This window comes from Danio aesculapii, chromosome 13, assembly GCF_903798145.1.
Source record: "Danio aesculapii chromosome 13, fDanAes4.1, whole genome shotgun sequence".
Lineage (NCBI taxonomy): Eukaryota > Metazoa > Chordata > Actinopteri > Cypriniformes > Danionidae > Danio > Danio aesculapii.
Genome location: NC_079447.1, coordinates 35,069,117 through 35,096,526, shown reverse-complemented (window position 1 = coordinate 35,096,526; position 27,410 = coordinate 35,069,117). Strand labels below are relative to the sequence as shown.

The following is a 27,410-nucleotide window of genomic DNA, read 5'->3' as shown; positions in this document are numbered from 1 at the left end:
CAGACTAAACATCCATGCAAAGACTTTAATACCCTTAACAAGGTCAAGATTGTGATGTTTACGAATGTTTATTTGCCAAAAAATTTATCAGTTACCAAGCGCGACCTTCTTCACCCTCTGTGCCAACATCAAATGCCCTTCTTTCCCCCCCTCTCTTGTATCTTTGAGCTCATTGGTTGTCATGATAAGTCCAAGTGTATTTTTAGTACGCTATCCTTTCATAGGGGTGGACACAGGGAGAAAAATAGATATATGCAGACCCCTGCAATGGAAAACAAAACTTGGGTAAAACGACCACCAAAAACACCTCTAAAAGTTACAGAAGGGATGAGTTTCACAACTCCAAAAGGTAGGATATTCGATATTCCCTCTAACTGCATTCTGCGATTATTAAAGATAGTTTTAAGTATGTACTACACAACTAGATGTTACTTTCTGGATTTAAAGAGATAGCTCACCCACAAAATTAAAATATGCTGCTAATTTCAATACATTTTCATGCAGCCATGAAAAATGTAGATAACTAAACTATGGTCCTTGGTGTTTATGAAATGTAACTTTGATTTGAGAGCAAAATAACCATTTACAGACAAATCAAAACTTGTACTTCAAAAGTTTAAAATGTTTAGATATGCTTGACACTATTAGCAGGTTTGGCATGCTGTCCCAGGGGAGAACCCTGAGCATGGAGTTAATTGAGCCCAGGACTCCCGCCTGGTCAATTGGCAGGTAAGGGGGTCAGAGGATCAGGTAGGTCTCGAAATCTCCCTCTGGTAAAAGGTGGAAAAGGAGGAGATGGGGTGGAAGGGGGGTTCTTCCAAAATGAAAATAAGGCAGTAGAGTAAAATCGGTCTATTTATTGTAGGCTTGGATCAATCTGATTGGATTATTGCTGATTACAGATGAGAGACCAGGCGCGATCAATCATATCATTTACTCCTCTCAAAATTAGTCAAAACTTCCCTTATACAGTAGCTAGGCCCACAAGGAATCAGCGTGTGCCGATTTCTGCAGATTTTCAGCCAATCATTTATTCTATTTATCAAAAAATGTATTTATTCAGTTTTTAAACTAATTTCAGTTTTATTATTGACTCATATGAAAAAATTATCATTTGATTTATTTACACTAGTTTGTAAAGTAATATTTTCTGTCTTTCAGTAGATATGTTATACTGTATAAGAGACTTGCTTTGTTTGCCAAATAAGTGGATCTAATTAGATTTGCCTTGTAAATTTATTCATTTTTCATATATTAGGTTTTTAGTAACATTTCTCCCAAAATTATACATTGATACATTGCAATCTTATAACACAAAACTCCAAGAAATTAAACATTATTTATAAAATTAATTTGTTCGTTTCAATTTATGATCAGTTGCAACAAGTAATAAATTAGTTTTACCAGTATATGTCTTTTGGACTCTTAAAGTACTAGTAGCCTTTGGCTTGCATTTTATAAATCACCAAGAACCACCTGCAGGCACAGGACGTCAACATGATGTCATATTGATGTTGTACCCCAACGTCGTGGGGACTTTGGATTTTGTTTGGAAATGAAAATTGGGTTGACGTCAGAACCCGTCAGGCAGACGTCAATGTCCAATGTCCAACCTGAAATTAACCAAATACCAACGTCTAATTATGTTATACCTTGACGTTGTGTTGATGTTACAGATATGACATTTAGACGTTGGATTATGGTCACTTTCCAACACAACCTAAAATCAAACAAATATCAACGTAATTTAACATCATTATTGGACATCAAAATAATGTTGTCCTTAGACACTGGCTAGACATAAAATTTTGGTCACCGGACGTCATGACCTAAATCTAACCTAATATTAATGTCTTATGGTGTGTGCCTGCTGGGTTTACATCTAAAAAAAAATCCTTCTCCTGATAAAACAAAAAAAACTTTAAATGGGCCGAGGGTGGATAAAATAAGATAAAATATAGATTTTTGTATCAACTTTCCATTTAATGTCATAAATTGTTTTCTTTTTCTTTCATCTGCACTGATGAAGTTGAAACTGCTCAACAAACTGAAAACAGCCAGCAATCAGAAGAAGCATGCTCGAACAATGACATGAAGAAACAAAATTTCGATTTGAAAATTGAAAACGGTGTGCTGAAATCAAAACTTCAAAATGTATCTGGCAGCCAAAAAACTGACATGGACGTCAAAGTCTGTCTGACTATTCAGAGCGACCAAGGAAGTTCACAGTCAGTGGAGCGGCATGACCCGAAGCCCTTAAAAAATGAACCGATACAAGAAAACGCGGCTTCACATAAGGCTCTGTTGGAGAACTATGATGGGAAGTTATGCGAGGAACAGCGACCGAGCACAAAGCGGCAACTGTCCGCTGAGAGTGCAGCAAAATCAGTGAGCGTAAGAAAGAGGTGCACTGTGAAAAAGAGCCAAGAGGAGATTGTGAAACCCCCCTCAGTTGCCAGCCCTGGCACGCAGAGTGGGAGACCTTATCTACCTGCAGTCTCCACCTCTCAGAGGAAACCCAGAAAAGTGCTCTTCACAAGCACTGATGTTTTCAACAAAGTAGATGCATTCTCCATCCAGAAAGGAAGAGAGGTAACAGACAACACACAAGTCTTTGATTCTGATTTTCAATAGTTTTAAGTCTGGGTTTACACCATGATAGAGGACTAATGATAATATTAGCATTTAAACCAGAAGATGATAACACTTTTTATTTTGTTATTTATTTAGAGAAACACTACAGTTTGTCATCCAATAATTAAAGTCTCTTGATATTTTTATCTTTCATCAGCTGAATTAATTTAATCCAACAATATAATTTATTAGTGTCATTATTATTATCATTAAAGTGTGTTTATAGTATCTTTGTAGTTGTAGTTGTAGTTATAGTTATAGTCCTTGGTGTGAACAGAGCTTTAGTAATGAATATTTGTTTTTCAGTTGAGGGAGATGGAAGAATTTGATGCACAGAAGATTGCTCGTGCAGTCACTGAAGCGGCAAGAAATGAAGTGGAAAAACTCAGGGCCATATGGATCTGGCTGTGCCATAATATTGGTAATTCCACATGCAAAAAAAATCATGATGCACTATAACTTTTTATTCTATCTTCATTTAAAAAGAAACTTAAAACTCATATTCTTGTTTTTATAAGAAATCTCACTTTTAATCCAGTGTTACTAGCCCTTACTTTGTAATTCTTAAATATAGTAGCTATTTTTGAGCTACTATAGAAAATTACTAGTAGAAAATTATTTTCTACACCATTTATTTTCAATGTATTCTATTTGAGTATACATACTCCTTAAAAGGAGTCAAGAAATGCAATTTATTTATTACATTTTTATGCGAATATGCCATCTTTTAATATTCAATATTAAATTGACTTAAAATGACTCTGCTGAAAAAAAATGAACAAACGAGCTGATGTGAACAAACGTCTTACTGATGAAATCTGGAACTTTGCAAAAAAAAAAAAATTTACAAAATTTTGCTTAATGTTACATAGTGCCTACTGTGGATGTGATGACAGCATGGCTGTGTCTTTAACAGTTTAAAGAATAGCAAACTTTTTGTTTTTGCAGCAACACATCTGTTATTGACATGATGATAGGACCATAAAGAAAGCAATGCAAAGATCGTGATTTTCCAAAAATTGGCACTGCAAAATATCTTGCATACTCTGAGGCAACTCTATAATTCTGTTGGTCAAAAGTTTGCATATCTCTCGTATTATTCACCTTCTACATGTGTGAACCTGTAAGCATAAAATCTTGATCTTTGAATGTGATTATTTGTTACACGATGATGTCATACTCAGGCAAATTTAGAGTATTTAGAGTTGTATTTTGAAACTTTACCATATATGAAAAAGGCAGAAATTAATATCAACCTCTGTCGATATGAAAGTTTTTTGTTGTCCTTTTATCCCTGAAAAATCACATTATGAACTAAATGATGACACTGCATACAGTGCATTAAACACTTAAAATAAGTAGTCTACATATGTTTGTTGCCTCATCACAAACATACGCAGATAATTTTACAATATACATGTTAAACATATTTAAAAAATACATTTAAAAATACCCTTTGTGCCTCTTTGAGGTGTAAACACTGCTGTAAACACTCTGTGACCATACATAGCTGCCTGCTTCATATAACTGCACCTTATTAGTCTCCCTGAATCTCAAGGCCTGATTACTGTCAAAAAAGATCCTACAAAAAGATCCTCAAAAGCTAAATATCATGCAGAGATCCAAAGAAATTCTAAAACAAATGAGAAAGAAGTTAATGGAGATCTACCAGTCTGGAAAAAGTTATAAAGCTTTAGGACTGCAGCAATCCACAGTGAGAACTATTATCTACAATTGGCAAAAACATGGAACAGTGGAGAACCCTCCCAGGAGTGGCCAGCCGACCAAAATTACCCCAGTTCAGTGTTCATGACTCCATAAGAAAGAGACTGGGCAAAAATAGTTTGAGTTCCAAGATGAAAACTACTGCTGAGAAAAAAAGAACATAAAGGCTCATCTCAGATTTGCCAGTAAACATCTTGATGATCCCCAAGACTTTTGGGAAAATACTCTGTGGCCTGACAAGACAAAAAGTTGACTTTTTTGAAGGTTTGTGTCCTTTTATGTGTGGTGTAAAAGGTAAAACCATATTTCAGAATAAGAACATCATTCCAACAGTAAAATGTGTTGATGGTGGTAGTGCACGCTCTGGAGTTGTTTTGCTGCTTCAGGACCTTGAATAAAATGGAACGATAAATTCTGCTGTGTACCAAATAATCCTGAAGAAGAATATCAGATCTGTTAGTGATCTCAAGCTGAAGTGAACTTGGGTTCTCCAGCTGGACAATGATCTAAAGCACACTGGAAAATCCCCTTCTTAAAGGCTGAAGAAAAACAAAATGAAAACTTTGGAGTGGCCTAGTCAAAGTCCTGTCCTGAATCCAATTTAGGTGCTATGGCATGATCTTAAAAAGACCAATGTGGCTGAATTACTACTCGTCAGAGATGAGTGGGACAAAAATACACAGCGCTGTAGCAGTCTCATTGCAAGTTATTGAAAATGCTTGATAGCAGTTTGTTGCTGCTAAGGGTGGCACAACCAGTTATTAGATTTAGGGCCAAACATTTTTTTTAACACAGGGCTATGTAGTTTTGTATTTTTTTTTACCTTAATAGTAATAACCCTCAAAACAAAATTGTGTGATGTGTTTACTTGTGTTATACCTGACTAATATTGAAATTTGTCTGATGATCTGAAACATTAAAGTGTGACAGGAAATAAGAAATCAGTAAAGGACAAAAACTTTTTATACCAATGTGTATCCAGATTTTCATTCTATAGAATAAAGGTTAATTTCATTCTATAGAATAAAGGTAAATCTGCTAACGCTTTATTTTAATAAGAGACATTCTACTGACTCTAACATATCAGCTTATTCTACTGCCTCTAACCCTAACTGCTAATACTCTACTAATACTTCAATCAGTTATTTAACATGTACTGTAGCTGCAAGGTTTTCATATTCAGATCAATGTCTAATGTCTAAAGTTGAAATACAGTGTATAGCAAACCATATTGGTAAATTATTTCAATTAAGACTTCTGAAAATTTTGTCAAAAGATCAAGAAAATCCATGACTCTTTAAATGTATTTCCTGTGAAATTTTTTTTTGTTGTTGTTCATGTGTTTCCATGTGTAGAGTACGATATAGAGGGATACCTTGGTCTTTCTCAGAAGATTTGTTCATTGGATGAAGTCATCAGGAATGGAAAAGGTGTATGTAGCGGTTACTCCAGTCTCTGTGTGGAAATGTGCAGGTAAATGACCAGCGGTATTTAGATACACACATCATGCCAGAAGAATGTGGCTCTGAACTTTCCCTTTTTCTCTAGGGAGGTGGGCATTGAGTGCGTGGAAGTAAGCGGGTACAGCAAAGGCATTGGATACCAGGCCAGGCACAGTTTAGCTGAGGAGTGTTCTGATCATGAGTGGAATGCTGTCTTCATGGGCGGGCAGTGGTGGCTGCTTGATGCTTGCTGGGGTGCTGGCACTGTGGATATGAAAAGCAAAACATTTGTGAAGAGGTCAGGCTCCTCGGAGTGTCAGTTATGCATTTCATACAGTACAGACATACCACATACGTTACGACTTGACAAATCGTGTTGTTTTTACATGCAGTTATAGCTAGTAGTGCTTATGAAAAAATATATTTTTAAATCAATAATTATATAACTCAATAAGTAAATATCTTTTTTTTTTTAAGTTTGTTATGTTGTGATTCATCTTGGAATTGACTGTTTTGAATAAACAGACAAAATCACTGGTCACTTTATTAGGTACATCTTGATAGGACTGAATCGCCCTCTATACCCCTATATAGTGCACTATTTAAGGGAGAATTTAAGATTTCTAGTTGTCTCCAAAACCATAATTTACATTCTGAAATGCACGTATTATTTTTAGGTAGTTTGAAGTTTTTTATCAAAAACCAATTTTTACTAAATTTTTTGAGTGTTAGATGAGGATTTTAATATTATTAGTGGAATATGCTTTTATAAATTAAGCAAATTAACCACCTTTTACTCAAATTTATTAATGGAAATTACTCATTTATAAAATGTAAAATATATCATTTATAATGAAATACATACACAATGCATTTTTGCCAAATATCATTTTATTACTTGTTCCACTGATAACAAAATGGTACATACAATTTGTTAAACAAATCTATTTAAAATTTACAGCAATGTTAAGCTTTGAAAAAAAGTTCTTTATCCATGTCATGGAAATAATGTTCTGTCAACTTTCTTTTGTAGGAATAGTCACATTTTAGACACAATCTGATAGAATTGCACAACATATAAAACCAGTATATAAAGCTGTATCTCAAAATATTAGCAACACAATCAGTCAATACAGTGAAAATTCCCCAAAAGTTTGTAACAGTGAATTTGTGTCAGAAACTTAATATAAGTTTGTTTTTGGGTGATTTTAATTTGAGGAAAACTTGTATAAATCCAGTTCAGCAATTCTAGATTTTCCAAGCCAGCCATGACTCGCTCATCCTCCAAGACAATGCAGAAGTCCTCATGGTTGGTCATCCCTCTGGCAGTAGGCAATTCTCTATATAACACAAGTACACAAGTATTTTGACTAATAATGGACAGGGTGTTTTCAAAATGTATACTAGTGTAAAAACAAATAAGTTTATGAAAAACAAACCATATTTATACAAGGAATAGCGTTTAACAATGTAGTGTTTGTGTTATTTTTTGTATTTTGTAATAATGCAAACATATAAAACGCAGTTTTCTAAAAACTATAAGTATTAGAAACGGTTTAAGACACTTACATTGCACTCCTGGATGAGCTCTTCCTTTTTTTCATACAAATACACCAGCAACAAAGGACGACATCTCTCATCTTGTCCCTGATTTAATGTGAGGTCTGATGCAACAAAAGTGTAAAAAGTAATAATATTGCTTAATAATACTACACAAATAACATTGTAAAAAATACCTGCTGTATGGCACCCATAAACCGCTCCTCTTTTGTGGGAAAATACTGTGAACATTTTCTTCATTATCTGAAAAAACAAGCAAACAAATATTAGTATTTATATACAGTATAATATAAAAACACAGTTAATTACATCACATCATCAATGCTGTGAAAGGAACTTTATGAAATGGAAAAACACTAGCTGTGCATAAACCCCATTGAATACCTATACAGCTAACATACTAGCTTAGGCTAACTAACAAGATCACTGTTGTTTGTCCACCCCACTTAAATGTTGCCTGATCAAACTAGGCTCCTGAACAGGCTTGAACAGCATGTGTCTTTCCTGAAAGAGCTTATTTAAGACAATAGAAATGATAAACTGTTAATGCTTACCTCTTAACATGCTCGCTGTCGATCTGCTCCTTCAAAATGTCATCTGATCACTGCCGTTGTTAAGATTCAAATGCAAACATCTCGATCAAAACCACACAATTGTACTAATTTTCTTAAAATAAACTTAAAGCCATCTTTCCTCAATTTTATTAGCTTAATTGGTTTCTCAAATTAAGCCTAATAATTGCACTTGTTTGCTTAAAAAAAAGTAAAATTTATCTCTTGATTTTATTAGCAAAATCCTCTCAATATTTTATATTTAATCCAGAATATCAAATTTTAAAAGAAAATATGCACATTATTTTAAATGACCACATAATTTTTTTTAATGAAAATTCCAAGCCTCAAGATTCATTTTTGCAGGTGGAGCAGACAATTATAAAACACATCGTGTTACAGTGAGGTTGGGTTTAGGTGGTGTAGGTGGAGCAGATATTAATAAACAACATCATGTTACTGTGAGGTTGGTTTTAGGGTTGGGGTAGGTGAAGCAGATATTACAACACACAACAGGTTACTGTGAGGTTGGGTTTAGGGTTGGGGTAGGTGTAGACGGTAATAAAACAACAGGTTACTGTGAGGTTGGGATAGGTGTAGACATTATTAAAACACATCAGGTTACTGTGAGGTTGGGTTTAGGGTTGGGGTAGGTGTAGACGGTAATAAAACAACAGGTTACTGTGAGGTTGGGATAGGTGTAGACATTATTAAAACACATCAGGTTACTGTGAGGTTGGGTTTAGGGTTGGGGTAGGTGTAGACTGTAATAAAACATCAGGTTACTGTTAGGTTGGGATAGGTGTAGACATTATTAAAACACATCAGGTTACTGTGAGGTTGGGTTTAGGGTTGGGGTAGGTGTGGATGTTAATAAACACAACCGGTTAGTAAGGTTGGGTTTAGGGTTGGGGTAGGTGTGGCCGTTAATAAAACAACAGGTTACTGTGAGGTTGGGTTTAGGGTTGGGGTAGGTGTGGATGTTAATAAAACACAACCGGTTAGTGAGGTTGGGTTTAGGGTTGGGGTAGGTGTGGCCGTTAATAAAACAACAGGTTACTGTGAGGTTGGGATAGGTGTAGACATTATTAAAACACATTAGGTTACTGTGAGGTTGGGTTTAGGGTTGTGGTAGGTGTAGACATTAATAAAACACATCAGGTTACTGTGAGGTGGCGTTTAGGGTTGGGGTAGGTGTAGACGGTTATAAAACAACAGGTTACTGTGAGGTTGGGATAGGTGTAGACGTTAATAAAACACAACAGGTTACTGTGAGGTTGGGTTTAGGGTTGGGGTAGGTGTAGACTAATAAAACACAACAGGTTACTGTGATGTTGGGTTTAGGGTTGGGGTAGGTGTGGGGACGTTAATAAAACACAACAGGTTACTGTGAGGTTGGGTTTAGGGTTGGGGTAGGTATAGACGGTAATGATTCACATCAAATTACTGTGAGGTGGTGTTTAGGGTTGGGGTAGGTGTGGAAGTTAATAAAACACAACAGGTTACTGTGAGGTTGGGTTTAGGGTTGGGGTAGGTTTAGACGTTAATAAAACACATAAGCTTACTGTGAGGTTTGGTTTAGGGTTGGGCGTTAATAAAACTCATTAGGGGCCTCATGCACAAAGACTTGCATTGAATTTATACTAAAACATTACATACGCAGTAAAAAATTCAGATGTATGAAACACTGCGCATGCTGAATACCACGCATATTCTCTTTGTACATCCAAATTAACGTGAAACTGAGCGTACTCCTTCCTGCCTCTTCCCCCTTATGAATATGGTAATGACTCCATTTTGGCAAAACCAAACGAAAAAGCAGCAGTTAACGCAGTGGGGTCTGAACATCGCACTGTCAACAAATTAAAAAAGAAATGGTCCGATGTAAAGGTGGAGATTAAGAGAACAGCGGCGCACCATCAAAGTGTGGACCGAACAGGCGGGGGAACAGGGGATGCTGCACAAACACCATTTGAGAAGAGAGTTGCCTCAATTGTGGGCGGCACTTTACTGTCTGGAGTAGTATCCTTGTCTGTGGGAGACACAGATGTATTAGAGGAACACTTTGTTAGGGCGGTATCCTCCTGAGACCCCACCCATTGATCGTGGACATTGTGTTTTCATTAATTTTTTTTTTTTTTTTTTTGAAAAAATTTGAGCTACTCAGTCAAGTCCTGTTGTACTGTGCAGAGGACATCATGGGCTTAGTGATATGTCATTTGATTGGCTGGCATGCTAGGAACCACTTCGTACACTGCATGTAAAATGACCGGCATACAAACTAGCACATTTTATGGGAAGGAGAGAGGTATGTAAAACTTTGCTTTTTAAATGTTTATTTTTACTATTATTATTACACATATATTTGTTTATTAAAGTGTCAGGAACAATACATTTAGCTTTCAAAGCTGTTAAATTGTTTGTGTTTCAAAATATCATATTTTAAATGTCAACCATAGTAGACACCAGGACCATCTTAATGTAATTAATGACTGCATGTTGTAGGAGGCAGAACTGAAGCAGAGAGGATTCTCTAGTTGAGGGAGACTCTTACTTAGAGCTGTCAGATGAGGAGAGAGCATACAAAGTAACTATTAGTAAATGCCTAAATAATAAAAAGAATTATAAATTCAATTCAATTCTCCTTTATTTGTATAGCGCTTTACAATGTAGATTGTGTCAAAGCAGCTTAACATGAAAGATCATAGTAAATTGAATCTGTGTCAGTTCAGTTTTCAGAGTTTAAATTCAGTTCAGTTTAGCTCAGTTCAGTGTGGTTTAATAATCACTACTGAGAGTCCAAACACTGAAGAGCAAATCCATCAATGCACAGCTCTACAGATCCTGAACCATGCAAGCCAGTGGCGACAGTGGTGAGGAAAAAACTTCACCAATTGGCAAAAGTGAAGAATTAAAAAACCTCGAGAGAAACCAGGCTCAGTTGGGCACGACCATTTCCCCTCTGGCAAAACGTCTTGTGCAGAGCTGCAGTTAAGGCGCCGGAGGCTGGAAGCTGGACCTCAGCGAAGACTCGTCTGTCCCTGGAGCGTCACAGGAATCTGTCTCATGCCTAAATGTTAATTTGATTAGTTTATTAATCATTTACTTACGCATTGTGAATGATCTTTAAAAACCACCAACTATGTTAATGAACTAATTTGTAAATAATGCGATAATTAATTTAGTTATGAAAAATGAATCATTAACAAAGTATGAAAACACAATCATTAGGCACATTATAAATGTGGTTATAAGTCAAGAATACAGCATTTGTAACTGCAGTTATAAACTGCTTACTAACGTTTATTAATGTAGAGTTAATGCTTATTTGCTCTTAGCTAATGCTTAATAAATTATTCATAGTGTGTAGTTATTATAAAGTGTTGCCAATGTTTCTTTGCATTACCAAAAAGAGAAAATGCTTCCAGGAGTATCACCATTAAACAACTGAAACAGTTCAGAATGACAATCAGTTTTAAATCATATTTATGTTGAGTTTGTTTTAGATTAACGTAACTTCTTTTTTTTGTTTTAGTTTTTTTTTTTTTTTTTGAGTTCGGCTCTCTTTCAGACTAAACTGTTCCAGGAATTTGATTACAAAAGGAAAAATGGCTTTTGTTTTGTTTTTGTAACATTAATGTTGGAGTAATATCCCTTTACAGCCATATCCTGTACAGTTTTGTTGTCGGAGTTTGGCTGTCGTTTCGAACTAAAATGGTCTTGTGGTCCACTGTTGGACATGCTGTAAAATTAAAAATATAAGAAAAATGTAAAAACTAAATTGTAGAATTTTTTTAACCCAAAGGATGCAGAAAATCACAAAACAACAACAACAAAAAAAAAAGACTATTTTTTTCTTTGGGTCTCAAGCAGCACCCCTCCGCTCTTTTCAAGGCAGCGCCACCAGCATTTAAGCTGCCCAATCGCCACTCTACAAAACACATCAGGTTACTGTGAGGTTGGGTTTAGGGTTGGGGTAGGTGTAGACATTCATAAAGCACAATATTGGAAAGGTTTGTACAGCCCACATGGAGCTTGAAGGCCCACCCACTTGGAGCTGTCTCCGACCTCTGTTTATACCCTTCTCAGTATAAGAGGTGATTTTGGATACAACCAATGTGTATACGTCTAGATCCATTGAGCTGCTGCCTTGTTATTGGCTAATTATGGATAGTTGCATTGAAAAGAGCACTAAATAAAGTAGGCAGCGTCTTTCTCTATGTGGAAATCTGACAAAACAATACTGAAGATTCATGCTGCACTAAATTGAAAGGATAAATCAATACAATTCCAGTCTAATGATGTCTGTTTTCTTTTTTTAGGTATGATGACTTTTATTTCCTGAGTGAACCCAGTGAATTCATAAACTCTCATTTCCCTGATGACCAAACCTGGCAACTACTTACCACACCCATATCCATACAAGAGTTTGAAATGAGACCCTTGAAGACCTCTGCATTTTATCAGTTGGGATTGACCCTCATACAACCCAAGCAGTATAAGACAATCACAGGTGTACATATGCACACAAAACATACACTATTAACATTAATATGTTCATGCAAAACAAAATATTGCACAAACTCAAAAGGGAGATTAGTGAAGCAAACACAATGTCTGTCACACCGTACTGAGATCATAGGCGGCGGATGCTGGTTCAGCTTGTGTCAAGAAGCTCTGAGAAAACAGATTAAAACGTTTGCTGCAGAGATTAGGCTGTCGCATAAGAAAAAAATGATTGTAACTGAAACTTCTTGAAGAATATCTTTAGCATGCATTGCAGAAAATGCAGGCAAAAGCATTAAGAAAGTGTAAACACTTATGGAGGCAAGAAAACAGCTTGACAAAGGCTCAGCTGGTAACTTCTGAGCACTAAATGGCTCCATACACACTAAGGCTAAATGTGGTGTCACTCCTGGGTCTTGGGATGACAAAATGTGAAAATTAAGCAGCGAGAGTCTAAGTGAGACACATTTGTCTAATATGTTAAGCCAGCTGGTAGGAACTGTGAGTGTGTTTGTGTGTGTGAGTGTAAACCTCACTCCTCACTCAAGAGGAATACTAGCGTGGTGTTTAGCATACTCATCAGCGCAGCCGCCTGTATTGCCAGAAATGCTGGTTTGAATCCCGGTTAAGCTAGGGCAAGAAGAATTGAAGAAGTTATATTAGTGCTGTGAGCCAGATGGCAGTGAGGTTTAGGTGGATAAGTGTGATAGGGAGCAGCTAGCAGGAGATGTACAAAGAAATCCTCACTCTTTGGCTTCAAGAGGTGTACTACCAATTACCACTAGAGACTGCAGCCTTTAGCATTCTTTTCAGTACACCTGTCTATCACAACAGAGTTACAAACACACACACAAATGACAAATATTGAAGTACAAAAATGCACTTTGTAAATAACCCAAGTCCAGTGTTTCCCAACCCCGTTCCTGAAGGCACACCAACAGTACACTTTCTCAACCTTTCTCTAACCAAACACACATCAATCAACTCATCAGAACATTAGAAGATACTCCAAAACCTGAAATAAATGGCTCAGATAATGGAGATAAATATGTACTGTTGGTGTGCCCAAGTCGCATTAACCATGTTATCCTAAGCAACTCACACCCAGGAAGCAGTTTGGGGTTTGGTGCCTTGCTCAAGGGATGGAACTGAGGGTGGAAGAGAGTGCTGGTTAGTCACTTGCCCCACCCACAATCCCTGCCGGTGCTGAGACTTGAACCTGAAACCTTTGGATCACAAGTTCAACTCTATACTTTAGGTCACAGCTGCCTGCACCCTAATCCCTTGTAAGGGTTTACTCTAAAAAGAACTGCAAATGTGATGGTGTAGAGCAGGGGTAACCATACTCTATCCAGCCAATTTTAGCTCCACCTCTAATCAAACACACCCGAACAAGCTTATCAGTGTCTTACTACAGTAGGAATATTTGAAGCTTCCAGGCAGATGTGTCGAGGCAAGTTGGAGCTAAATTTTGAAAGACACTGGCCCGCCAAGACCGCTACTCTACACCATCAACTTCACAGTTTTCTTGCACCTTGCGTCATCTCCTAAAACACACACACACACACACACACACACACTAAAGCATAGAATTATGGACGTGAAATGTGATGATGCACATGTATTCTCCAAAATCCTTCATTCCAAGGTGCCCTTAGAAATGAACAGTTTTAAACACTTTGGTTCAAAATCCAGGTGGCCTCAACATGGTGAATGTTTCTACCCCCTTCGAAAGCAGACTTACCCTGTTTTGGAGCATGTCATTCCAATAGCAATAATAATCAATCAAGAGTTATAAAAAGTTTTTAGTGTAGATTTAGGTTATGTTAAAGTCATATGACTTTGGGGTGCAGACTAACAAAACGCAGTTTCATATGTAAGCTTGTTTTGACCATAGCCACCCATAACCACCAAATTAGATTACACCTCTTTTTGTGACAAATCATATTGTCAAGTTTGACTTTTTTAATTAATTGAAGCTTTCTCCAGTGATAAAATCATTACTACATTTTCTGTCTTCTTCTAGTAAGGGTATTTGATGGCGTAATCCACAGTTTATGAATGAGAAACAGCTAACATTTTGCACTCTGCCAAGTCCAACTCTCTGCATAGCCATGCATGTGCTTCCAATTGTGAACTTGTAAAATGCTTGTAAGACAGAATGTGCATCAAAAGCGTTCTGATTTGCAGAACAAAGAATTTTGACAGTGGCCTGTGGCTTTTTATTTTACTGTGCACAGAGATAAAGGCTGTCAAAGTGATTGGCATATTTCATTTATTTCAATAGTACAGCATCTTTAGGATTATTTCTTCATGTATCATGTGCAAAAGCCCCAAACTGGTTCCAGGATGGCCACTGGAGTTTTAGCTTCAACCCTAATTACACACAATTGAAAAAGCATCAAGGTCTTCAGACTTTTAGGCAAGTGTTCATAGTTTGTGATGACACTAATTTGTAGTGGTCCAAAGTGAACACACGTTCAATCTCATAATGCACCACAATAATGTGTGTACAACAGATATACTGCATACACTCAGCAGCTGGAGAATAATTAATAACAATCACGTTGTCAAAATAATTTATATCTTACTATAAAACAGCTAGTAATCTCACTTAAATGAGAAGGACTATCATTATTCACTTAGCGACTTTAATTTACTCTTTGATTCCTTAATATTAGTCAAGTAATGTAGTAAAAATGGGGGATTTTGGATACATAATTTATATGGGAAAACTGTTAACAGCATTTGTTAACAGGACTTTACCAAACACATCTCTGACATCTGATACTGGGATGCTTACACCAGACATGTAATGGATCCATAATTCTTGTTAACACCTCTACAGTTGTTATTACTACGTCCACCCTCATAATTTCACTCATAATAATCACTTCCTTACTTCGTCACTTCCAACATTTTCCACTATGAACACATGCACAATATCACTGCAACAGTTTGTAAATGTGTCCAAATTTGTTTTCCACAGAGGATGGGGAAGCAATTGTGTCAGTGAGCTCCTCTAGACTGTTGACCTTTTCGTATGAGATGAGGCAGCAGGATCCCAGACAGGAGCTCTAAAGCAGGAGGAGGTTGACAGCTCCTGTGGTCTCCTGTCAGTAAATCATCAAGGAATGAAGCTGCGATTACTGCCCTCAGAGCCCGGAACCTACGAGGTCAAGCTGTTTGCCCGACGAGAGGGTGAACCTGGTGCTCTGCGGTGGGTTTGTTCTCTCGAACTGGAGTGCCCAAGTGTCCAGAAGAGGCAGCCCCTGCCTGATAACCCCTACTTGAACTGGGGCTTAGCTGCGGGGGCGTTGGCACTAGGTGTCAAGGCTTGCAGTGTCGCAGGAGAACAGGCTGTGGAGGTTGCTGATGATGGAGAGTGCAAGGTGATCCTAAACACATCACGACCTCTGATGATGGTGTGTGAGCTCGCGCACAATGAGCTTAACGCTGCTGCATCCAAGCGCTGCCTTGCAATGCAAATTGCAAAAGAGCAGCTGGTGTGCAACGTCATGTGCCCGTACAAAGGATTTTACCGGCTGTCCATGTTCGTGCAGGATTATGACAGTGGAGGTGGGACTTTTCAAAATGCCGGGAACTTCTTGCTGCACTGTCAAAGATTGAATCCAAATGCACTGTATCCTCCAGATCTCAGCCTGTGGTGTGGTTCTGGGATTCGTACTCAAGAAGCAGGCTTGTCCCATTTCAGCCACACAGGGGCAATAGTGAATGCACCCCAAGGCCGGTGCAACATCACCTTCCACTCCACCTCACCAGAACTGCAAATACATGCGGTCCTCTGTGCTGAGCTTCACAAGCAGGCTGACTTTCCTCTGTCCCGATATGTACTCCTAACATTTAATGACACAAAGATAACCGTGAGCGTCTGTGCGCCCAAAGCCGGAGTTTACCGCCTTGGTCTTTATGGACGCAAACCACCTCAGCAAGACTATAAGCCACTGTGTGACTTTATAATCAGGAGTGTGTGTGAAAAACATGGAGATCCATTTCCCTGTGTGTATTCAGGATGGGGAAGAGGGTGCGTGCTACTGGAGCCCCGCACAGGTGTGCTGGCCCCACAATGTTCAGTCAGTTTTCGCGTACGGGTACCAGGTGCACAAAGAGTGTGTGTTGTGGGAGAAAAACGAACGGATCTGAAGATGAATAAGAGCAGAGTTTGGGAAGGTGAGGTAGTCACCGGAAATGCCACAGTTCTCAAACTCGCATCTGTCGCTAAAGAAAGCAATGACATGCAGGTTCTCATGACCTTTGATGTCCTTAACCTGGAGAATGAATTGTGAATAGAGGAAAAATGAGCTATGGTCACACTGCAGTTCAATGTCACACATTTTTTGGATGATAGTGTGAAGTTTTTAAAGTGTGAAGATTAGGCTAATACAACTAGTCTTCTTATAGCTAGTAATGTTTTTCCCGGTAATTTAGAATATTGTATGGACTACATTTAAAAGGCCATGTAAGCAAGCTTATAAAATCAATTCTGAATCATATTTTAGCAGCACTGGAATTGGACACTTTGGGTTGCAGTGTGAACAAAGGCCAAAATATTGGGTAGGGACAGGCTGAAAGATTATGCAAGATACATCTCAAGGTCAAAGTTGTGATCATGTCCACTTAAACATTTTAAATAAGCTGTTTCTTAATGACATTTTTGTCACTGTATGTGTGTGTATGTGAGCGAACGCGACATTAGCGATCAATTTTTAGTACAAATATATGTAAAGACTTAAAATCTCTGTTAGATGAAGTGATGCATCTCTTTGATACAAATCTAATATTCCACATGCAGACAGCCTGGATCATGCACCGAGTGTCAAAATCTCTTAACCCCACTACGAGAAGCCATTGGAAACAAACAGATCTTAGTAGATTTTACATGATGCACTCATAACAAGCAGTGCATCAGAAATGAAACCTTGAACTCGTCCCACTGGCCAGTGAGAAACAATGGCTGCTATGTGTACAAAGGGTGGGTACTGTCTCCAGGGAGAGATGAAGGGAGCCTGATGTCAGTTGAAAGAAATGTGGGTATTGTATCTGCAAGAGGGTGAGCATATTGTTTCTGACCCATGTTGAAGCCGAGCACTGGGTGCATTACAGTAGTCACGGAGGGTCCAATATGAGAATTTTGTAAGGTGGGTTGGGCAGGGACCCAAAGTGAAGGCCAGGAAAAGGATGTGTGGGGTAGGCTTCGATTTGACAGACAAAACAGTACTCAATTACATATTACAGATACACATACAAAGTTATAAATAGCATCTGTTGTTGCAGGCCCCTGAGATTAGTGTTTAAGCTGGGCTTGGCATCCTAAAAGATGTTATCACCATGTGACAAATCCACTGCGGAGTTGATAACCTTACACATACAAGCACACTTCTCTTCGAGGCTGTTTTTGTCTGAAGATGTTTGTTGCCAGCATGTCTGACTGAATAAACTGACAATAAAAAAATAAGCCACCAACAGAAGTAGCTTATAAATATTTTATTGTGTTACTTTGTCATAAATACAACATATATATTAGAAAAAAGCATCAGTCACAGGAGAAAACACGAGTTACAGTAGTTTTGTGCAAACAACACTCAAATTTAGAATTTTCACAAACCTTTGTTTAACGCCTTCAAACAAACAAAAGATACTAAAAGAAAAGTGATTTAAGAACTTTTGGCACTTTCAAGTAGAATCATCTGAAATCTTGTTCAGTTAAGAAGATATCAAAGATATCATGAACTCTGAGCACTGGATATTCTGAAGCTGAGGTAAAAATTGGGGAATCTACACCAATTCCACATTTTCCCTCTGGGTCAAAAAGGTCCAATGATTACCCATAACGCCAACAAAAGACCTTATGGGTGCATCTTTAGCTTTGTGCAAATAACGTTTAGCTAATAATATCTATTTTTAGCTATTTCAATTTTCAGGCTTGTCCCCAGCCAGCCAGCAGCAATTGGAAATCAAGTAGCCCTTTAGCTTGTCCTTATTTTTGTTGTTGCCCCTAAAGAACAGCACGTCATCCACAACATAATGCACTAAATGTAGGCCGATTGTGATAGACATTTGAAATAAAACTTCTATGCTGGTGTTACCAACTCTACGATGTACCTGAGAACACGAGAAATGTGCTGTCTAAATGACCAGCTTCTGCTTGGTTATCAAGATCAGGTTTCAGGGCAGGACAAGATAAAACGTTTTTGGTCAGGAACAAGCCATGTGTGACCATTGAAAGTCTTAAAATATTGTATCTAATAATAATTGTTTGCCACTAAAAGACAAAGTTGAGACTTAAAAAGTGCTTATATTTGACCCTTTTGAAAACCCAGGCCAGTTTGTGTTCAGCAAAACAAAATGAAAAAAAAAACAACAACAACATAAATCTATCCCTCCTCTCTGAATAGCGTTGCAGCTGCTAATTTAAGATTTTTCTTGACATATTAATGCCAACGATCTTTCCACCAAACTCTGTTTTATTCCTCTAACCTCAACTCCACAAGCACAGCTGTGCGGGCCAGAGGGGGTTCACGCACATAATACCAGTAACTGCCTCTGGAGGGCCTAACTGGAGTCCACTATGATGAGGAGCAAAAGCCAAGATTCATCAAGCTTCTAAACCCATCAGTCCAAGTTTAAGACACAAGAATTTAAGATTTTCTTAGTCTCGAATTTTACACGGTGGCCCTCCAGTGCCTTTCTGTTACCCAGCAGACCCTTACTGACCCTTTACACTTACAGACAAACAACTCATTATATCCTTTCACCAACACTGGGGCTTGGCTCAGCTCGGGGATGCCCCTGCTCTCTGCCAAGACTGTGCAACGGCAGCCAAAAATCTCTCACAGGAGAATCTGCTTCGCCTAAGGAATACTATCATCTGGCTCCAATTGAATTGATTTCACAGCGTTAGAAAAATAGATTTTACGAAGATAAATCATGTTTTCCAATATGAAAAATAGATCGAAGTCTTTGCGATTTCTTTCTTGGTTGTTCCAGTTTGGTGAAAGGCATTTCAGTTAGCATAAATAAGACATTTCAACACATGAGGATAGTATGTGCTAAAATGGCTGCTACTTTGAACTACACATTATATAAGTGTTAAGTAGCCCTGTACCCTTTAAGGACAGCTGCTGTGTAGAACCCAACTAATAGCAACACCACAAGCTAAATGAGCAGGTGTGTGTCTATGTGTGTGTGGCACATCGGTGATTGTGATTCAGCACTCATGAAGTGACTGCTTACCTTTGAGGCTCTGTCACCTATTAGCGAGTAGTCGGATTCTCGTTGCTTGTCGGTTTAGAGCGAGTCTACGTCTCAGCAACGTCCTTTCAGAGTTTGTTCACAACAGGGCGGCCTTGAGTAAGACTGCACTTGCATACTGACAAGGTACAGAAGTGTCAAGAGACATAAAGGCAACATTACCATATTATAAATCTCAAAAGGAACACTAAAAAAGGCCCATAGCAAGATTAGCACTATGTAGCTCAATAAATCTCCACAGTAACTCCCACAAAAGAGTGAATATGGCTTGGTGAAAGAGCTGCTAACCATGTAGTGTATGAACACCGGTACAGTATATAGCAGCACAGAAGAGACCAGCAGTGTCTGGGTTTCTTTGGAAGTGCTCCTTTAGTAGCGCCGTAATCATTCAAAAGGCATTACTTTTAAGGCTCAAAGGTCAAATGTGTGTATATACACATGTACAACACTGCTGCTCTCCTGCTGTGTGTGATTAGTTGAAGTAAACATGCATAGAATTACATGCACCCCAGGATAGAGCTAAAGTATGACCGTAATACTGAACGGTGCAGATCTAGAACAGTACAGGGGTGATTTACACACTACTTCTGCATCTGCAATGCCTTTGTACTCAGCAAGCACAGGCTTAACACAGCAAACCCATTGGTGCTAAACATGAACCCAACACCAACACACATTAAGTCAATCCAATTAAGAACACATTAGAACTCCTAATAATAAACCCTTCATCACACCCTGATACCCTAACCCTCCCAAAATGGGTGATCTGAACCACGGCTGTGTTAATCACATCAGAATGGCTGAAAAGAGAAGAGCAGCAGATGAGAGATCCTCAGCCCTGATCCTCACAGCGGGGGTCGATAGATTGACAGAGGCTGACTGAGGGCAGGTGCAATGCACCTGCCTTTCCAGATGCACACGGCTGGAAATGAGCCTTCTGTTTGATCACTTTCAGCCTCACTGACAAACTTCATTACGATTCAGCTCAATATGTCTGCAGGCACAGGAATTACAGTAGGAAAACCTTCATTGCAGGGTGCTCAACCAATGCAAACAACATAACGATCTGGGCATGCCTGAAATATTAACCTCTAATTTCTGTTTACTTTCCATTTTATAATACATTTTCTGCTTGGCTGTTTTACACAACAGAGTTTTAGCTTTCTCTGGTACTATTTACAGTCATGGTATGTTGGGCAAAGGATCTCTCATTAGGCTGTGATATTTCTCTCTGGCTGTGAGCTAAATCCTCCCCATCCCTCAACAGCAAATCCCTCATTCTAACGTGTGAAATGGACGGTTTTGAGTGGGTAATTGGATAGTGGACGTTCGTGATTGTAAAGTGAACCCCCCCCCCCCCCCCCCCCCCCCGGAAAGTGAATTTGTCAGATGAGGGGATTAAGGTCGAAGAGGTCAGCGTGTGGCTGCAGGTCCACCTCTCTGTTGAAGCGCTCAATCTCCTTATTGGCGTCCTGCACGTATTCATCAATGAATCGATCCATCACTGAACACACACATGTAAGGAATCAATCAACACAAATACACTGATTCTGACAAACTCGCTGTCACATTCAATGCTATCATTTTTAGTACTGCCAATTGTAAGTGACAATGCTAGATTAGAAATACATCATTCCATGTAACATCTTTCGAATATGCTTAAGAAATATTTCTTACTATTATCAATGTTGAACTTACTATTTTGTGGAAATCTTTTCAATTGTGTCTAATTATATCTATATTGTTACTTTTAGCTAAAGTTTTTTTTTTTATCTTTAAATGGCTGTATAAAATTTTTCACATGTTAATGCTGGAATTGAAAGATACAAGGATGGAAGTTTTGCTTCTCCCCAAAGAAGCTGACAAAGTGGTGGCCATTGTAGAAGTAGCCAGGAGGGAGAGGATCCAGGTGCCTTTTTAGCTAGAGACACATAAAATGAAAGCCTTGAAACCCCTGAATTAACATGTTTTGGTTTTGAAGTAATAAAACATACTGTGTAAGTGCAAGTGTGTGCTTACTTACATGGATGTATTTAATCTCCTCTGTGGTGAGCGTCCTCTCATTCTTCTTGATTTTCTTTACAATTTTCTGTGAATCACAAACAGACATTGCATGACTGCTTAGTGCATAAGTCTTCACATGCTTCAACCTACACAACACAGTAAAATTGTGTTTATTAGTTTAGTGTTTATTAACTTGCATTTGGATTAGCTTTGAGACTAAAGAGATAAATAACAAAATATATATTTGCTTCCGTGTAAGGTAGCAAAACTTTGCTAAAGATTAATGACAAACCACTGCAGCAAGATTACTTTTTCATCTGGAAAATAAATGTTCATTTTATCACTTAAGTAAAATTGATTGCCTTATTTCTGAGACAAGTTTTAGGAGTAATATATATATTTTTTTAAGCATAATACAGTCTCTATAGTACTGGTGATAAACTCAAATAATATATGTTCTTTAGTAAAAATAACAAACATAGGCCTACAGATGGCACAATCTAACTATAAACATGATGCTTGCTGTAAACTAGGCTACTTTATTTGAGCAGTCGTTATGACATTGATCTGTTGTGGTCCAGCTTATGGTATCTTTTTCAAGATTAAGATTTTTCTTTGAAACATGTAATAGGCTTCCACTATTAACCCTAATCAAAACACAAACTGGTCTGTTAAATAAAATATTAATTTAAATAAAATTACATTGAAATATTCAGTTTCAGAGTAGCCTATATTAAGCTAAATAATTTTATGTTAATGACAACCCATATTGCGCCAGTCAGTTTCACTTTTATTAATTTAATCAACTACTTTGACCACAAAAAGCCAGGCTTTACAAAAACTTTTTGCAGCACTGAAAGTATTTCCCTCGGAAGAATAAACTCAGTCGGAAGGATGAGAGAACAGAAACTTTGAATATTAAAGAACAATTTTAGGGAGAGGTGCATGTCGCATCTGCGCAACCGGTGTGTGAATGAATCGCTTGATGCATCACTGAAGGCTGATTTATACTTCTGCGTCAAGCGCACGTGTATTCTACGGCGCAGCCTACGCGTGAACGCATAGCCCTCGCCTGGACGCTGACGCACACCTCTCAAAAAATGTAACTACAACGACGTGTAGCACAAGCTGTGTGATTGGTCGACTTGGCAGCGCTGACTAGTGTGGGCGGAGGTGAGAGCTGCACGAGCCAGATGTGAATGTTTACAAGTGTGGAGTCCCGTGAAGGAGCTCCGGATGGAGACTGTTGTTTTGTGTATACCTTATGATTAAAATTGTTGGTCGTCCGCCGATTCCAGCCTCAAAATGAGCAAGTTTGAGCCACTTGTACATTAAGGTAGCATTCAGAAAACACAAAACACCAGCGAAGAAACTCGGCACAGAGGAACATAAAAACCTGCCAGCTAGCATTTCGGAAGTGTTATTGCAGAGTAACACAAACAGCGTGCAGAAGCACGAATGCACAGATACGTGCATTGTATGCGCAATGGGTCACGCCGATCACTTGACGCAGAAGTATAAACCAGGCTTGAGACGCAGCGTGCAGTCCTCCTGTATCTGCGGTTACTTTTAAAACTGAGCAGCACAAAGGGAGGAAATAAATGTGTTGAGGATCTGTCCAATGTATCACTGAGCCTTTTCTAATTTAAAATGTCAGGTAGGCCTACTTTGTGTGTGAGGAGCAGGTAATAACCCTCTCTACTCTAGTGTTGCGAATGCGATCTGCTGACCTAACAGACACAGCGCAACATGGTTTAGAAACAGCAATGAACTCCTTGTTGCAGGTCAAAATGAACCCATTTAATGCACAACTAGATGCTTGTATTAATAGGAACAAATAATCTTGGAGAAAGTTTTTCGAGTTGTCATAAACGCAACACGCAGTTTGAATTGTGAATGAATGAAGAATGAATGACAGCCGCAGAAGCGCTGAATTGAACATGAATTTAACCACTTGAATAATCAGCTGTATTTCACATTAAACTATAGAATGGCTTCAGAACATTTGGGATATAGTAGGCATACATGACAACTTTCTAGGCCCTTATAACAGGCTACCTTCATGGCTTTTGTTGGCTTAGAAATTACTCAGAATATAACTTCACGCAAGATCGGATTTGGATCGGTACCAGCTGGCGGTTCTCGATCCAGCAAAAATATACGGTATCGAACCGATAACCGATCCAAGTATTGGGATCGCTGCATCTCTAGTTTTTAGTAAGCCACACAGAATCTGCACCTGCAGAAATCCGCAGAAAAAAATAGCAGATTTCTAAGAACATTGTTCAATCAATTTATTTTCTTGTGTAAATGTGTCAAAATATATATTTGTTCAGATTTTATATTCATTTCAGTAATATTATGGTATGATATGCTCATTTTTAGACAGCTTATGTATTTTTATGTATGTTTATGTGCTTTTTAGTGGATGTATTATATGAGTGAGCTACTGTAGTTTTGTTTAACAAACAAGTGGATGTATAAATAGATTTGCAAATCTTGGTAAACCTTAAACTTGAAAAGTTTTGTTTTTTACTATGATTTTATGTGCTAAGATTTCAGTTTCTATATTCTCAAAATCATTCCATAAATCTGCAGATCATTTCCAAAACTCTTTGCAGACATGGCAAAAATAAATAAATCAACATTCATTCATTCTAACAGAGCTAATATTGGCAGTTCTCTGATTATATATGGTCTGTGAATTTCAAGTAGTGACAATCAAATAATTTCACATAATATATTTATGTATTCAAATAGAAATTTTGTCTCATGTAATATGAAATTTCCAATAATTGCTCTATGTAAAAAAGGTAAATGCAGTTACAATTGTTTTTTTTCACAAACTTATTAATCAGAAGTTGATTATCAGACATAATTTTTATCATTTTTAAAGTTAACAATTATTTGGGTCCATATAAGAATGTGTGCAGCTACCAAAATGTAGTTACCATCAGCACATGATTTACTTTTTTTATATCAATGTTTAATCCTTTCACAAAATTAGGCCAGGAAATACAGAAAGAAGTCTGTGGATTCCACATGGCCCTACCTATGAGAATTTACCTGTTTGGCACAATGCCGAAGCCAGTCTTTCAACCCCTCCTGGGTAAGCCCAACTCCATGAAACATTAGATAACAGTTGTTTGTTGTCCATAGGCCATGGTGAGTACCCTGATCGGGGGCAACTGTCACATTCCCACTGATAGAGTTACAGTTTACCACCATCTGTCTGTCATTGTCTACAGTGAAAACAGACACCGCATGCAGTCAGATATACACACACACACAGAGTTTACTGGGTCCAACATGCTGCACACTAATTCATCAAACATGTCATCAGACTGAGCTATGTCTAGCATGGTGTGCCAACAGCCATCCATCCCATCAATCACTCCTCTGCAATGTGGACTACGACTCGGCACTCTACAAACAAGCAAGAAGTCAAACTAGAAAACAACTGAACACAATGCACTGAATGTTACGAAAATGTTAAACAAAACTTACAGGGATCTGAAAACAAAATTACACACCAAACTAGGGCTGCACAATATATTGTTTCAGCATCGACATCGCAAAATGCAGATCCGCAATAATCACATGACAGGATGAGTAATGTTGTGTTAGAATTCTAGTTGATCAGGCACAGCAGTTTAGAACACATTTGATTTGTGGAGTCATTGCAAACCATTAGGGCGCATGTCCACTGAAGCCTTTTTTAGCTGCAGAAATGCAACCACGGTTATAAAACAATTGTCGGAGCTTTTTAAAAATGCCGAGCACTTAGTGTAAGGGTGCCCAAATTTGGACCTGGAGGGCCGGTGTCCTGCAAAGTTTAGCTTTAACTTGCTTCAAAACAGTTGCCAGGATTTTACAAGTATACCTAGTAAGATCTCGTTTAGCTTGTTCAGGTGTGTTTGATTACAGTTGGAGCTAAACTCTCCAGGACATTGGTCCTTCAGGAGTTTGGCCACCCTGACTGCACTTTTCTTTCTAATGCTGCATTCACACCAGACACGGAAGAAGCGTCAAGCGCGAGTGATTTTCATGTTAAGTCAATGCAAAGACGCAAACAGACATCCTGCAATGCAATACGCGCAATTGAGGCAGCGCAAATCGCGCGAATGAAGCAGCACGAGATGAGCGTTTTGCTCGATTGACGCACGTATTGCTCAAGCTCAGATATCTGAACTTCAGCGGACATTCGCGCCACAATAACCAATCAGGAGCTTTCTCTAGTTGAGGCTTGCTTATGATGTAGTTGTTGGTGTCCCAGGGGGAAATCCTCCAGCCGACACCGGACAAAAGTTGACCAAACGGGGCTCGGCTCAGTTGGAAGCACAGCTGAAAGCCTCCATCATCCAGGTTAAGTTTCTAGAGGAGTTTATAAACTCACAGAGCTGGGTGCACCTCTGAATGAATCTAGTGGACTCAGACACAGCTCCAAATGAATTGATGCTGTTTTTCAGCCTTCCTAAAGCACATAAACACAGCTATACTCTCAATGAAATCCATGTTAGCCATTTAGCAACAAAGCTACAGTCAACAGGCAGACAGAAGCCCTGCCCATGGCTCAAATCGGCGTCTCTTGCTCAGTGAATTTGATCCACGAATGAAGCGGATTTGACGGGCAAATGAAACGAGTAAACGCAAAATGTTCAAGCGCCTGCTTACGCGCGAATAGCACGATTTATCCGCACATACCACATCTGGTGTGAACACAGCATTAGATTTCCATTCATACGCAAGCAAATGCGACAGACCGGAAACACAAGCTTGTGCGACAAGCTCCAGTTCATTACGCTGCAAAGTTCAAGTTTGGTGAACTCTGACCTGCAAAATCGCATCATGAGACTACGTAAAACCAATCAAAGACCAAAACATGACCTCATTGTATAGAAATTTAGAATATGGACCAATCGCTTGCTTTTTTAAATGTCTAATCATCTTTTTTAATCCCGCCCCTTTTTTGCAGTACCATACAAACTTTTTCTAATAAAGTGCCAAAAACCAAACTTGATTGAGAGCTGTGGGCCAAAGTTAAATATACCAAACCAAATTTCATAAATTTGTTAATTTGTTTGCTTACTATTTAAAAAGAACTAGAAAAAGTTGCTTTAAATCATGTAAATGATGATGCAGTATAATTTTAACATTTTATAATCAACTTATTATAGTAAAAGCATATACAATCCTATTTATAACACAATGGAGCTCAATACTGAATACACTAGTCGAGCTGCTCCTGCCTTGATTTGCTGACCAATGTCTTGTACATTGTCCTCTATCTTTCAAGTGACAGTATTTACATTTTAAAAGTCTGATTCATATGAAACATTTAATTTTAGTTGGCTTTTTTGTAGCTTCTCAATTAAACAATGAAACAAAAGGGTATACATTAAATAAATTCGAAATGACGATCTCTGCCAAAGGCATTCGCCCCGACCACCTCCCTCCATCTCATTCAGATAGGATGGTGGGCCAAACCAAAGGTTACCATGGGCCAACTTTGGCCCACGGGCCCTACTTTGGGCACCTCTGCTCTAGTGACCGCTTCCATTGACAACAACAGAAAACAAGAGCAGCATTAATGTTTCTATATTGCAAAAATGCTTGAGTGGACACACACCCTTGGACTGTGAGCATTTCAAGTCATTTTAAAGCAATCAGACTCAAAAAAGTTTTTTTTTACAAGATTAATTGTTTATAATTATTC

General features: G+C 38.3%; 2 protein-coding genes across 2 annotated transcripts in view; one reads left to right on the top strand and one right to left on the bottom strand.

Annotated features, from left to right (window-relative positions):
• The first annotated feature begins 240 nt into the window (after window positions 1–240).
• ky (kyphoscoliosis peptidase) lies at window positions 241–17,130 on the top strand. The gene is given in 8 exon segments (XM_056470844.1): window positions 241–349; window positions 2,030–2,592; window positions 2,941–3,055; window positions 5,715–5,832; window positions 5,908–6,099; window positions 12,235–12,425; window positions 15,408–15,479; window positions 15,482–17,130. Coding segments are annotated over 8 exon segments (2,592 nt in total). The 5' UTR covers window positions 241–252; the 3' UTR covers window positions 16,726–17,130.
• A 3,918-nt stretch (window positions 17,131–21,048) lies between these two features.
• dnaaf9 (dynein axonemal assembly factor 9) overlaps window positions 21,049–27,410 on the bottom strand; it is a 37,675-nt gene continuing 31,313 nt past the window's right edge. The window contains exons 34-37 of the mRNA XM_056470843.1: window positions 24,761–24,936; window positions 21,714–21,779; window positions 21,518–21,611; window positions 21,049–21,194 (exon numbers count right to left, since the gene is read on the bottom strand). Of these exons, the coding sequence (XP_056326818.1) occupies window positions 21,076–21,194; window positions 21,518–21,611; window positions 21,714–21,779; window positions 24,761–24,936 (455 nt within the window). The 3' untranslated portion in view covers window positions 21,049–21,075. The remainder of the gene's footprint in view (window positions 21,195–21,517; window positions 21,612–21,713; window positions 21,780–24,760; window positions 24,937–27,410) is intronic.